Source organism: Lactuca sativa, chromosome 8 (assembly GCF_002870075.4).
Source record: "Lactuca sativa cultivar Salinas chromosome 8, Lsat_Salinas_v11, whole genome shotgun sequence".
NCBI classification, from domain to species: domain Eukaryota; kingdom Viridiplantae; phylum Streptophyta; class Magnoliopsida; order Asterales; family Asteraceae; genus Lactuca; species Lactuca sativa.
In genome coordinates this window covers 172,884,100-172,899,385 of record NC_056630.2, presented here as the reverse complement: position 1 = coordinate 172,899,385, position 15,286 = coordinate 172,884,100, and the positions used below count along the sequence as shown (strand labels likewise).

General features: G+C 37.5%; 1 protein-coding gene, 1 long non-coding RNA gene and 1 pseudogene across 2 annotated transcripts; 1 reads left to right on the top strand and 2 right to left on the bottom strand.

The window, feature by feature from the left end:
- Positions 1-8,520: 8,520 nt before the first annotated feature.
- On the top strand, positions 8,521-10,290 carry LOC111893649 (ycf3-interacting protein 1, chloroplastic). The gene is made up of 6 exons (XM_023889710.3): positions 8,521-9,037; positions 9,117-9,161; positions 9,270-9,383; positions 9,489-9,569; positions 9,667-9,831; positions 10,034-10,290. Exons 1-6 carry the CDS (start codon positions 8,705-8,707, stop codon positions 10,121-10,123), a joined length of 828 nt encoding a protein of 275 aa, XP_023745478.1. The 5' UTR covers positions 8,521-8,704; the 3' UTR covers positions 10,124-10,290.
- Positions 10,291-10,420: 130 nt separating this feature from the next.
- Positions 10,421-11,885, bottom strand: LOC111893640 (heat shock cognate 70 kDa protein-like; annotated as a pseudogene).
- A 926-nt stretch (positions 11,886-12,811) lies between these two features.
- Positions 12,812-14,710, bottom strand: LOC122195739 (uncharacterized). Its single transcript, XR_006186420.2, has 2 exons — positions 13,626-14,710; positions 12,812-13,531 (listed from the first exon to the last, which is right to left on the bottom strand). It is a non-coding gene; the product is annotated as an uncharacterized LOC122195739 (long non-coding RNA).
- Positions 14,711-15,286: the final 576 nt, after the last annotated feature.

The window sequence follows — 15,286 nt, the reverse complement described above, 5'->3', positions numbered from 1 at the left end:
CTTAACTGAACACATTAATTTAGTTTTGACCAGGCCCGATACATAGGTCAAAAAAAATCATCGAGGGGCCCAGATATCGCTTCTAATCCGAGAAGGAACATATAAACTTCGACTCATATGTTTGTTCTACCACTCATTGTATTATACACAAAAGCACGTTTTATAACATCGAATTACCAATGCGTTTTCGTACAATCAATGTATAACCAACTTGTAAGTAACAAATCATATCTCTAGGTTTGAAGACTTATATGATATTACCGTTTCACGATCACTCGAGATAAATTCCATGAAGTGATTCCAGTGAGCGTGGGTTGAATCCAATGCTTAGAACTTATGAGCACTCATGATTGTTGTAGCCATGTCCAACACCTTAGACCTCTGCAACCAATCATGACAGTCTTGATTCATACCTACTTCCGACATATGACCGACTGTGGAGGTTTGAATAATATGATATACCAAACATAATTATTCTGGAAGTCAAAACATGCAAAAGAAATATAGTAAACAATTGACAAGTGATAGCAACACTTTACTCATAAATAACAACTTTTATTTATCATCAAATGTCAATTACAATTTTACAAATTTCAAGATTATCTAACTACTAAAATTGATATCATCCTTCAGCCCTATGCTCTGATCATGCTGGAGATGCTTAGCCCGAGTCAGTCCCTTCGTGAGGGGATCTGCTGGGTTCTCATCCGATGATACCCTCTTTGCCACGAGGATTCCTTCTTCTATTCGATGTCTGATGAAGTGATATTTTCTTTCAATGTGTCTGGATCTCCCATGATCTCTTGGTTCCTTGGCTAAGGCAACCACACTATTGTTGTCATCGAAAATCTCCATTGGCTCCTTTATAGCTGGTACAACTCCAAGGTCTCCGATGAAGTTCTTTAGCCATATAGCCTCCTTTGTTGCCTTGCTTGCTGCTATATACTCTGATTCACAAGTGGAATCAGCCACTGTCTCCTGCTTGGAACTTTTCCAAGTAATTGCCCCACCGTTTAGGGTAAAGACCTTGCCCGACTGAGAGCGGAAATTATCCCTGTCAGTCTGAAAGCTAGCATCACTGTACCCTACAACTCTCATGCTATCACTCCCACCAAGGGTAAGGACCCAGTCCTTAGTCCTTCGCATGTACTTGAGGATATTCTTTACCGCAGTCCAGTGTGCCTTGCCAGGGTTATCCTGATACCTGCTAACCATGCTCAAAGAAAAAGCTACATCAGGTCGAGTACTCGTCATAGCATACATGATCGATCCTACAGCTGAAGCATAAGGTAGTCGACTCATTTTTGCTAACTCAGCCTCAGTACTAGGGCTTTGTGTCTTACTCAATCTGGCGTTACTCTGAATGGGTAACTCACCTTTCTTGGAGTTATGCATGTTGAATCTTTTCAACACTTTGTCCACATAGGTGCTTTGACTAAGTCCAATTAGTCTTTTACTCCTATTTCTCAAAATCCTTATCCCTAGGATATAGGCAGCTTCACCAAGGTCCTTCATAGCGAAACACTTCCCAAGCCAGGACTTTACTTCCTGCAGGGTTGGGATGTCATTTCCTATGAGTAGTATGTCATCCACATACAGTACTAAAAAGCTGACTATGCTCCCACTAGCCTTGATATAGACACACGATTCATCTTCACTCCTTGAAAAGCCAAATTCCTTGACTTCCTCATCAAAGCAAAGATTCCATCTGCGAGGTGCCTGTTTAATCCATAAATGTATTTCTCGAGTTTACACACTCTATTGGGGTACTCTGTACTGACAAAACCCTCTGGCTAAACCATGTAAACATATTCAGCCAACTTTCCATTAAGGAAAGCGGTTTTGACATCCATTTGCCATATTTCATAGTCATGAAATGCAGCAATGGCTAACAGAACCCTAATAGACTTAATCTTGGCTACTGGTGAAAAGGTCTCATCATAATCAACTCCCGGAGTTTGAGAATAACCCTTTGCAACCAGTCGTGCCTTATAAGTGTGTACATTACCATCCATGTTGGTCTTCTTCTTGAAGATCCATTTGTACCCAACTACATTTCGATCAGGTACATTGTCAACCAAGTTCCAAACTTGATTGTCATACATGGACTGTATCTCGCTATCCATAGCCTCTTTCCATTTAGCAGCCTCAGAGCCTGCCATGGCTTCTGTATAGCTGTTAGGCTCATCCAGATTTACCAGTGTGTTATCACTGATAAGTGTCTCACCTTCTGCAGTAATATGAAAACCATAATAATGCTCAGGTGCATTCCTAACTCTGGTGGAACGCCTCAGAGGTATAGATTCTTCAGTTGGCTCAACAGGAGTTTCCTCCTCAGGTTGAGGGCTAGGGTTTGAAGTTCCTTCACCACTTGACTCTTGAAGTTCTTCAAGTTCAATTTACCTCCCACTGTCTCCTTGGCTTATAAACTCTCTCTCTTGAAAGACTCCTCTTCTTGCTACAATGACCACATTATCACTAGGTCTGTAGAAGAGGTAACCAAAGGATCTTTGTGGGTAGCCGATGAAAATACACCTCTCGCTTCGGGGTTCTATCTTATCATGAGTCTCGCGCCTCACAAAAGCCTCGCAACCCCAAATCTTGATGTGGTCTAGTTTGGGTACTTTACCAGTCCACATCGCGTGAGGAGTTTTGGCAACTTTCTTTGTAGGGACTAGATTAAGGATATGGGCGGCAGTCTCTAAGGCATACCCCCAAAATGAGATTGGTAGCGAAGCTCGACTCATCATGGAACGAAACATATCCAACAAGGTTCGATTACACCTCTCAGCTACACCATTCAACTGTGGTGTCCTGGGAGGTGTCAATTGTGAGACAATCCCATATTCCCTAAGACAATCGAGGAACTCTGAACTAAGATACTCACCACCTCGATCGGATCGAAGCATCTTAATGTTCCTGCCCAATTGATTCTCGACGTCCTGTTTAAATTCCTTAAACCTTTCGAAAGTCTCTGAATTATGCTTGATTAAGTAGACATATCCATATCTACTGTAATCATCAGTAAAAGTCAAATAATAACGATTAGCATCCCTTGTGGCATGTTTGAATGGTCCACACACATCCGTGTGTACAAGGTCCAACAAACCTTCACCCCTCTCACAAGAACCTGTGAAGGGTGACTTTGTCATTTTTCCAAGTAAACATGATTCGCAACTATCATCAGACTTTAGGTCAAATGACTCCAAGACTCCATCCTTTTGGAGTTGGCCTATGCGTTTCTTGCTTATATGTCCAAGACAACAATGCCATAGTGATGCTTTATCCAAGTTATTATTATTCACAAAATCAATACACAATACATTATTTCCTAAGTTATCTACAACAGACACAGCTTCATACACACCATCACAAGGTAATGCTTTAAAATAAAGAACATTATTAAAGAAAGCATCAATAGAACCAACTTCATTATTAAATGAAAAGGTAAACCCTTGTTTATACAATACATGAAAGGAAATGATATTTCTTGCCATTTCTGGCGAGTAACAACATTTATTCAAATCTAAATTAAACCCACTACTTAGCGATAAAGTATAAACTCCAATCTTGGTGACATGTGTAACTTTCCTATTCCCCATGATTAAGTTTATCCTTCCTTGCTCCACATTCTCACTTCTTCTTAGTCCCTGCAAGTCACAACAAATATGAATACCACAACCGGTATCAAGGACCCAAGAGTTAGTATTGGGTGAGTTATTAGAAATGATAGTGTAAATACCTGCATGATTGGGTTTAACTTTCCCATCCTTCACATCTTGCTGGTACTTTGGGCAGTTCCGCTTCCAATGTGCCTTTTCATGACAATAGAAGCATTCAGCCTCTTTTGGGTCAGACGAAGGAGTGACGAAACCTTTCTTGGTTCCAGAAGAGGAGCCTTCAAGGGTCTTAGCCTTGGTACCCTTCGAGGGGCTCTTCCTCTTCTTACCGTTCCCTTTCCCGATTGCCAAGACAGGGGCGGAGTTGGTAGGAGTAGAAGTAACAATCGCCTTACCCTTAAGACCACTTTCCGCGGTCTTTAAGAGTCCTTGAAGTTTGCTGAGTGTAACCTCTTCCTTGTTCATGTGGTATGTCATGCGGAATTGATCATAACATGAAGGTAAGGAGTGCAAAATGATATCTATTGCAAGATCCTCGGGGAAGTTCACATTAAGCTTCAGCAAACGGTCCACAAATCTTTGCATTTTCTGCATGTGGCCCGTGATGGGTTCACCATCCTTCATGCGAGTTGTTATCATGGAGGAGATGATTTCATACCTCTCTTGACGAGCACTTTGATGGTATCTCTCCATCAAGTCTTGGTGCATCTCATAGGGGTTGAAATCTTCATAGGATTTTTGGAGATCCGCAGTCATAGTGGCCATCATGATGCATGCCACCTTGGTGGCATCCCTTTCATGTGCCCTAAACTCAGCGATCTCTTGAGGAGTAACAACTGTCTCATCAATCTCCTTAAGCTCCTTATCGATGACATATTCCTTGTCCTCGTAGCGAGTGATCATTCTGATGTTTCTGATCCATTCATTAAAGTTGGATCCATCAAAAGTGACTTTCCCACACAAGTTCATAAGAGAAAAGGAGCCACTAGGATTAGAGCCAGAAGCAACGTTGTTTGCAGACATCTAAAAAGAGAAGAAAGAAAGGATTAGTTTAGATATAGAGATAGTCCTTAATAAAACACCCAAATGTAGTATTAAGGCTAGGACCCAATCACAATATATTATACTTAGAAGAGGTATGTCGTAATCTAAGTAATAACATATTTGAAAGGTAGGTGAATGACGATTCACCAATTTCCACCAAAGACGAAATATTAAAAATATTTAATTTGGTTCTTAGAAACTCCTAGATTCTTTTGAGATTCAATGAACTTTTCAAAGGCATGTTTCAATCTCGAGTGTGCCCTCCAAGTTTTGTGACTGGGATGCTGAGGATCACAAAACGAGGTGTGAAGTAACCATGCAAATTACTTGGTACCCTTAATGTATTACCCCTCAATCGATGTGCCGGTTAACCACACACGCTCCATCGATACTATGATAAACATTAAGTCACCCTTTACCTACCTTGTTAAGTTCAAGTTAATGTGCCGGTTAACCACACACGCTCCACTAACGACTTAGACAAAGTGTAAAGTGTAATTTCATGGATTAGCACTTTATTCACATTTTTCCTAAAGTAACTAAGATTGGGAATTTAATAAAACATTTAGTTACTTTATAATATTCATCATACTTTTAAATGAGAATTTATAAGTCCTTGTCTTACCCGTTCGGCTAACGACCCTCCACCAATCAAGCAAGCGGTGGGTGAGAGAGGACACCCATTAAGTTGCCATTTTATAGGCACCAACCTTATACCCACTTTATAGACTAGCTTCGTGAATGAGGCGTACTAGCGGTAAGACGACTTTGATCTTATACATATATATATATATATATATATATATATATATATATATATATATATATATATATATATATATATATATATATATATATATATATATTATTAACTTATAATATTATAAGTATAAGGGTTGAATTTTAACTTTTAAAATTCTAAGGGTTGGAACTAAAGTTTTTAATATGACTTTACTTGTTCCAAAACTTGAGGGCAAGTTTTGTAAACTTTCAAAACTTTTCATTTCTTGTAACTTATGAGTTAAATAGAGTAATAAAAATGAAGACTCTTCATTTTTCTAACTCTTGTGTTCTTTTAATGGTTTTAATTCAAGTGTGACTCTTGGTTTTCCATAACTTGAGGACAAGTTATGGACTCCATTAAAACACATTATGATCAAGAATTAAACTACCAAGTAGGTTACAAGTAATTCCTATGATCATCTAAATTCATAAGATCAAGAACATGAATATCCATATCAAAGTTTCAAGATCATATGAACACATATAATCATGAAAAATTGATATTAGCCATTGTAAATGGATTAGAACAAACATTACACCGTTTAAAACAAGTTTTATAACACCAAAACAGTTTAGCGTAATGTTTCTAGTCCATTTCCAGCAGCAAAAGTCGAAAATCTGCATTCTGTGGCTCCTACTCGTCGAGTGCACGAACCTACTCGCCGAGTAGGATGAAGATACACATGAACTCGATGAGTCCCCCTATGGACTCGGTGAGTTCATCAGGCAGACAACAAGTTTTTCGACTTTTTCCAATATTTTGCATCAAGTATCAAACAAAGAAACCTAGACTCTGATACCACTGATGGGTTTTGAGCATTCTAACACTTCCTAAGTGTACATGCAACCCTAATAAACCTTGGATCTATGTTTGTCTAAGATACATGCAAATAATTATTTTTTCCAAGGTTCATATCCTAACTAGCATGGCATGGGGAACATGATTCAAATAAAGCTAGTAGAAATACTTACCTTGTAGTTGTAGTTGATTCCTTGGAGTTTTAGAGCCTAGCACCAATAGTGTGGATGCCTCAAATGGAAATCACAAATCACCACAAACTTGGAACTTTGAGAGAATAGTCACTACTATCTTGAAATCGGCCCTCTTGCTTTACTCACCTCAACTAGTGTGATTTCAAGAACCAAAGCCTCCTTTATATAGTGTGGTGGATTGGGGTTACATCCATGTAAACCCTAATACCCATGTCTCTTCATTTCCATGAGATCCATGGGTTAAAGCTCCATGGAGTATCCATGGACTTTCCATGCAAGCCTAGCCCATTCCAAATAAGCATTAGCCCACACTATATAAATGTAGAAGCCCATATTTAATTAGTAATACTTTTGATCTCTAAATTAATTCTAGATTAATTATAGATCAATACTAATTAAATAATATGATCTTATATTAATATATTAGAACTTATAATATATTAATAAATCATAACTTGTACTATTCTCAAAAGCTTATCCATAAATTGTTCGGGTGAAGTGCAACCCAAATGGACCATGCCGGGTCGGGTCAAGTACATACCAAATATAGTTATGGACTTAGACACTATATCTAAAAAGTTTCCCTTTGTATGAATGGGTTTACGGCCACAATGCCGACCCATGTAGTTGTAAGTAGAAGACCCGGGGGTTAGCCCTAGGCACAGTATGCTAGTATGATATTCGGGACGAGGTCCAGTGATAGAGGGCGGGTGCCCAAGGAATGGTTTATGTGATCGTTTATACTTGCTGTCTGTGTGATACTTGTATGTGCCTGGTAGGGAGGTGAGAGTGGGCGAGGTCCCGTATCTCACCAATAGCAGAGTGTGGATGGTGTTCCACATCTCAGTAGCATCAAATCAGGGGCGAGGCCCAAGTTAGGGTAGAAGTGAGGGTGGGCTGGGCCCGTACCTCACTATCAGTAGGAGTATGCACGGGGTTCCATGACTAATCAGTAGCAGAACAAGGGCGGGGCCCATAGATAGGCGAGGCCTTAGGACAAGATCCGTTAGTATGTATTTAGCTTATGTGATGTGATGTGATATGTTTATGTGCTATTATATGTTAGTGGGCGAGGCCCTGTGACAGGCGAGGCCTAAGTAAAACAGATCTGTATCCGAGCGGGGCTCGAAGCCAAGCGGGGCCTGGAGCGGCGGGGCCGTTGTAGCGGACGAGGCCCATGATAGCGGGCGTGGCCCAGTATGTGCAGTATGTGGTTATGCATGGTATATGGTAGGGTGGGGAACTCACTAAGCTTCGTGCTTACGGTTTTCAGTTTTGGTTTCAGGTACTTTCGGTAGCGGAGGAAAGAGCTCGGGGTGATCGCATGGCACACACCATAGATTAGACAGCCTGGGAATGTTTTACTCTGATAATGAACATGTGTTTTGGAATTTAATACTCTGATTATAATTGGATTGATGAATTTGCTTTAAGTAATGTTTTATTAAAAGAAAATTTTTAGTCTTGAATTTTGGGACGTTACAATTAGTTGCGGTGGTGGTAGTTTATATTCACGTATGAATATTAAGTTCTTCTGTCGTGCCGGTACGTGGGAGGGTTGTGTGGAAAAAAACATATGTGGCCCAAATTTGTTCTTGTTCTCGATTGTATAATTGTTTTCATTTGAACCTTATATATATATATATATATATATATATATATATATATATATATATATATATATATATATATATATATATATATATATATATATATATATATATTTGTTTTTTCAACATTTACATATATGACACACTTGTATATAAACATGTATTTAAAGACTTATTGGCTTATTGGACTTGTACACATGTAATTAGTTTATCTCTACAACTTTCTCTATGTATATTTCTATAACTTTATTCAAAATGAACGTATTTGCTTCAAAATTAAATAGCCCTAATTAACCAAAAAAAATAACAATAAAATGGTAGCTATATGCAATTCTTCATTTCCTTACACATAATTGGACTCGACGTGAATTGGGTCAGCCCTAGATAGAGGAGATTGTTCACCTAGTTATTGGGCTCCAATTAATTTTTGGGTTGGATTCTAATTTCAAAAATCCCGATTTCCCAATTCAGCAATTGACGCAAACCAGAGGGTGTGAGTGAAGTTTCCGATTTTCTGAAGATGATGAAGAACCAACCAACCAATTGAATAGAATCAATCTCATAGAATACAGAGCAAAAGCAAATACACAAGTATGCCACCAATCATAACATAATCTTCTTCAAGATTATTTATCCCAAGAAATTCAACTAGAAATGGCTTTGTTGAGACTTCCATCCCAATTCCCAATACCACTTTACACCACTTCCACTTGCTCCATCTCTCAATCCACCCACATCCTCTCCGTCGCTTCCCCCCACCACCGTAAACAGTACCTGCGCCACCGCAGTACAAATACATCCAGAAGCCTTGTGGTTGTTGGTGCTAGCAAGGAAGATTCCGGGACTGAATTGAGTTTCCCTGCAGAATCTAATATCAATTCTACTTCAACCACAGCAACCACAACTGATGATGAAGAAGAAGAAGATGATGAATTTGAAGAAGACCCAGATCCGCAAGACCTCGAATATGTTTCCCAAATCAAAAGAGTTAGACTCGTTTGCTCAAAATTCCCCAAACCCATGTTTGTGTATTTTCTTAAAATTCGTCCTCGTTCTGATTGTGCAGGTTTTGGAGCTCCTGAAGAAAAACAGAGACATGCTGTTTAGTGAGGTAAAGATAACCTCTGTTTACTCGATCTTGAATTACTGAAAGCTCAAAAACATAACTTTCACTCAACTTTCGGATTATGCCAATTGATTTTATGCTTCGAATTTGTAGGTGAAGTTGACAGTGATGATTGAGGACCCTCGAGAAGTCGAGCGGAAGAGACTTCTTGGGATCGACGATGCTGATACTCCAACGCGAGAAGAGTTAGCTGCAATTCTCGAAGAAGTTAGTCCTTTTCTATCGTTCTTCAAATGTAATTGAAATCACAGAGACCCATTAACAATCACACCCTATATATATCAGTCTGAATAGTCATCCTTCTGTTTTTAGGTGAATGAAGGGAAAATCCCGAGAGACAAGATTGCCCTTCAAATGCTGGCAGAGGAAATGGTTCAATGGCCTAATTTAGAGGTACATTTAGCAGCTTCGCTTCTAGGGTTTGTATACTGTGTTACATTTTGAGAAAAATCGAGTTATTTTAAACTGAATTCATGTGAACAAAAAAAAGGTTGAAGCAACAAAAAAGGGGAAACGGAAATCGAAATATGCGAAGGCTACAGACACTGGGATTGATCCAGAATTAGCTGCAAAGAGGCTTAACGTTGACTGGGATACAGCTGCAGAGATTGAAGAAGAAGATGGCAGTGACGAGAGTGATGTCCCTTCAGCCGTGGTACCTTTTTATTTATTTTCAATCATAGACATTCTCGTCTTTTTCACAAACAAGAGCGAATCAATGTCGTGATTTTTGTGTCATTGATATCAACTTAGTAAAAAGTTTGTCATGTTATGTCATGTGTCAATGTGTGGTTTATTGGTTTATTGTGATTTTACCATTTTGCCATTTTGAATAATGGGAATTTTGTTTGGTGTAGGGATACGGAGCATTGTACTTGGTGACTGCGTTTCCAGTGATAATTGGTGTATCGGTGGTGTTGATTCTTTTTTATAATTCTCTTCAGTAAGAGTAAGAATATGTATTTGTTGTTTACTTTTTAGGTTAGTTTGTAATATCCAGTTGATTTGTGTATTTCATCTGGTTTACAGAGATTTTTGTGTTGTAACGATGTAAAGTTTGACATGATAATACATGATTGAAGATATAAATGAAACCCCAATGTGATTCAGTTCATTTTGTAGTCTAAGTTTTAAGATTCCCCATAGAATCTAGTTTTGAGAGAAAGAGTTATTAACTTATTACCTCAAACCTTTTCAAGAATCTTTGCTCATTTTCGACATAAAATCAAACCAGTGAAATTTATGGTTTTTTACAAATATAAAAATCCACACAATCAGTTTATTAAATTGGTTGATTTTTTTATTTCCGGTTTTTGGAAAACACCCACGAGCAACTAAAGCTTGTTAACATTAATTCAAGTCTCCTAGCTGCTACAACACAAAAATATTAGAAGATAATTGATAGTTATGTCTGTTGAGTATCAATGCAACATTGCATCAAAAGAAACTCTCTTTGGAACAAAATCTATCAACACAAGTAAAATAAAGTGGAAAGCTTGGATCAAAATAACATGTTTTGAACAATCGTGCTTTGTGATTTGGAAAAATGTCAACTGAACCTTAACGTATCTTTTACAAAATGCAAACCAGGATTCAACACTTAAACATGCTTCTTTCATCTTCTTCAGAACCATGGCAGATAATTCATCTGGTGCGTATTTCTTCTCTTCGCCATTGAACTCCACTACAACAATTGGGTTATCCGAGGGTCCTTCAATTACCTTGAAAGGCCACGACTTCATGTCTTTTTGCACTTGTGGGTCAGTAAACCTACTTCCAATTAGTCGCTTAACATCTGAAAAACATTTGAGGAGATAAATCAAAGAATATATCAATTAAACGTAAAAAGAAACAAAACGTTGATCCATATTCTTCTTTTATAAACTCTAAGTAATTTTAACAAAAAAGACTTGCCAAAAACTGTGTTTGTCGGATTCCTTGCAATCTGGTTTTTTGCACCTTCGCCTACCAAGAGCTCTGAATCATTGAGTGATCTTGTTTCCTTGTTCATTAGGTATGATTTCCACCCGGTTTTTTTTGTGAAACCAAACTCCAGCACATGAATAAGTAGTTCCAAGATCAATGCCAATTGCAGCTCCTTTAGATCGATGAGACATTTGAACCAGAAAATAATGAAACGAGAGGGGTGAGGAGTTTATATAAATCAAAATAAGAAATAAATATGATGGTGTTGTAGTCTAAGGGCTAAGGCTTGATTCTTGAATATGTATGGCATCCCATAAACTGGATTCTTTTATATTCAGAAAGAGTCTAAATTTGCAATTAAATTTTATGGCACAAGAATCTAACAGTCGCTTTATACTAGTTCACCACTCTACGCTATTCAAAAATCAACCATTTACTACTAAAAACACACTCTAAATCTGGGAAAATGTATAAAAAGACTGAAACCCTTTGTGAGCATTGTAATTTGTGAATTTTAAATACAATTAATTATTTATTTAAAAGGTCTTTTGATCAGCGTGTTATTTCCTAATGAAAAGATCCCAAAAGTCTGAAAAATATGTCGTTGATAAGATTCGAACCCTAGAAAATGGTTGCGAAATTACCACAGGCTGAACAACTTTTTCATTTTAAAAGCTGAAATATTATATATAAAGTACTATAATGCTAAATCTATTATTATTAATAATATAGTTATTATTATTAATTATATTATTTCTATCATATATTATTAATATTATACTCCGTATATTATTATTATTATTATTATTATTATTATAATATGAAATATATATATATATATATATATATATATATATATATATATATATATATATATATATATATATATATATATACCAATTATATACAAATAAACATATTTTATAACGTATAACTTCACTTAAAAATGTTTATAATTCGTATTTGAAGGTATTTGTATCCTTATTTAAAAGTATACTTACTCTTTCAAATATATATCTTCAATATATAAATATCTTATACCTTTAAATTTTATTTATATCTTTAAACATATTTTTATTGTTTTTTTATATATAAAAATAACATTTTAGCCAACGACCAACTACTGCCTTTGCCGTCTACAACAAACGCCGGCTACCGCTTATATATAAAAATACCTTATGCTTTTTTAATAAAATTATATTTATTAAAAACAAAAACAATATATATATATATATATATATATATATATATATATATATATATATATATAATAATTAATAGATATTAACTAAAAGTTAAAAAGTATGTTTTAGAAGATTGCGGTTTTTTAATAAAATTATATTTATTAAAAACAAAAACAAAAAATATATATTAATTAATGGATAGTTATTAAAAGTTAAAAAGTATGAGATTACGTATTTTTAATAAAATTATATTTATTAAAAACAAAAACAAAAAAATATATTAATTAATAGACATTAATTAAAAGTTAAAGTAATTACTATTTATTTATTAGCATAATGGCTATGGGAGACGGATGGACGGAGGTGCAGCATCGGAAAAAACCAGGGATTCATCGGAACGACTCTGACATAACTAGCTACTTTGTTTCCAACATTCCCAACGGTGTGACAAAAGAAGAGTTCAGGAGAATATTCAAGACATTTGGGACACTGCCAGACATCTACTTTGGAGGAAGAAAAGGAAAAAATGGGAAGAACTTTGGATTCATTCGTTTTGAGAATGTTACAAACAAGAAGTTACTAGAATCAAAACTGAATGGTACAACATGTCGGAACTATAAACCGGAGATAAACATAGCGAGACACGAAAGGGCTGAGAAACTGCAGTCATCCATTGGGGTGAGAAGATGGAGTCGCACTCACGTGCCGATCCCGGTCAAAGTTAGAGGAGGATTCATGGGTGAAAAATCATATGCAGAAGCTCTCAGTGGTGGTGATAAAGTCAAAATCCCCCCAAAGAACCTACCACCCATCCTTGCACCGGTTCGTCTGGTTACCAATGAAATGATGGTGCGTTGGTTGAAGGGGTCTACTCTCATTGGTGAGGTAAAATCATTAGACCATCTCGGACATCTGTCGGCCCTGCTCTCTATTCACTGTGACATGGATGTGAAGGTCAAATACGCTGGAGGTATGAAGGCCATTCTTGAGTTTGGATCGTCGGTAAATGCTAAAGATTTCCTATTGAATGAAAAAAACTGGAAAGATATATTCAAATCTATCAAGCCTGGTGGAGAAAATGATTATAAATTTGATCGTATCGCAAATATAAGACTTGTTGGATTGCCTATAAGTTTATGGAGTGAACCAAATTTCTCTACCATTGGGGAGAAGTTCGGGAAAATAATTGTTCCACTTGATCATACTGGGGATAGAATGGACCTCTCAGTTGTAAAAATTGGCATCCTGACGGAAGAAAAGAAAAAGATTAATGATGTTATTAAGGTGGTAGTGGGTGAAGAAATGTTTGACATTGGTGTGGTTGAGTATAAAGATGAACCATGGTTCCCCTTCAAATTCGATGACGTTGATCAGTCGTATCAATCTGAACCCGAAGATAATTTTGACGGGGACACAGATGTTGTTGAATCCGACAAAGACGATGGTATGCAGGGTTCCAACGAAGATGAAGATGGTATTTCAGAAACATGGATGGATGACATTGAAGATGGTGAAATAGTTGGAGTTGCGAATCTGAAAAGCAATGGAATCAGACGTTGTGGGATCGTCGGTGATGAAGTCTCCACTGATGGCCCGGATGAAGCTGCAGTCCCACTCCAAGCACCCACGGCGGTCTTGGAATCTGAAAAGGCGTATACTCATTCCAATGAAGCGAAAACAATTCCGATTCCCACTGATATTGGCCATATTGATGATAATGAAGCACGTTGAGATAAACCTAAGGAACTCAATTGGGGCACAGTTGACCTAGCCAGACATGATGCTTGTAAATTGGATAGTCCGATATTGGGCTCCCCAAGGCCCACTATGCCCACCTCCTTTCTGTCTATGTTAGCCCAGTCTGGCTGTTTTGGACCTTTTCCGTACAACAAGCAGACCCCCTCCCCCTCTTATCAAACATCGCATCTGCAAGATATCAACATTAGTTGTTCATCCAAGAAAAGGCGATTCTCACAGGTCCTCTCCCCGTCAAGAGAGTTATTACAGTACCCTATCCAAGCTTTATTTCGTGATGGGGATGGAAACGCATCAACGTCTGATTCGCATCGGACTAAGATGGTACCAAACTCGTCCCTTAATCCACCTCCATATGCTAATGAATCTATTCAAATCAACGAAATTGAAGCAACAACTGAAATTGGGGCTATGCTTGGATTTGAGATTGATGCCAACAATGAATTGTTGGCAGGAATCCTGGGAGTACCAGGTGAGACAACAACTTCCAAATGAATTTTCTATCCATCAACATCAGGGGAATAGGAGAGAAATACAAGGTGGATTGGATTCGAAAATTGAAATCAAAGTATAGAATATCCTTCTTAGCAATACAAGAGACACAGTTACTTGAGGCAGAAAACATCAATGGTTAAGCTTGTTGGGGTACAGGAAACTTTGGAGATAGCTGTGTAAATTCATCAGGTAGGTCTGGGGGCTTGTTGAACTTGTGGGACAGGGACCTATTTAATTCGTTTGAGGTTATTTCATCTAGACATTACTTAATCAAAATTGGCACTTGGAGGGGTATTAATGGGAATGTGATTTTTGCTAATATTTATGGGCCTCAATCCATTCTGGAGAAAGAAGCATTATGGAAAGAATTAATTGGCTTAAAAAACTCTAAGACAGGAATTTGGATTATGATGGGTGACTTTAATGTGGTAAGAAGAAGTGAGGAGAGGCTAAATTCAATTTTCTGCCCAAGAGCTGCTAAGGAGTTCAATGATTTCATACACGAAGCAGGTCTCATTGATATGAAAATGGGGGGGCCATCGTTTCACATGTTTTCGTAACTCATATCTTAAACTCAGTAAGTTAGATCGATTCTTGGTCTACCCAAGATTTTTAAACCTTATTCCTAATGTCTCGGTTACTGCCCTCCCAAGAGAAATCTCGGATCACTGTCCCATTCTGTTGTCCTCGGCTCGTAGAGACTTTGGCCCTTCCCCATTTAGATTCTTTAACTCCTGGCTGCTAAGGGAC

Coding starts and splice junctions, on each gene's coding strand:
- LOC111893649 (XM_023889710.3), top strand. CDS start 8,705: ATGGCTTTGTTGAGACTTCCATCCCAATTCCCAATACCACTTTACACC. Junction 9,038..9,116: donor ATGTTTCCCAAATCAAAAGA/GTTAGACTCGTT, acceptor CTGATTGTGCAG/GTTTTGGAGCTCCTGAAGAA. Junction 9,570..9,666: donor TTCAATGGCCTAATTTAGAG/GTACATTTAGCA, acceptor AACAAAAAAAAG/GTTGAAGCAACAAAAAAGGG.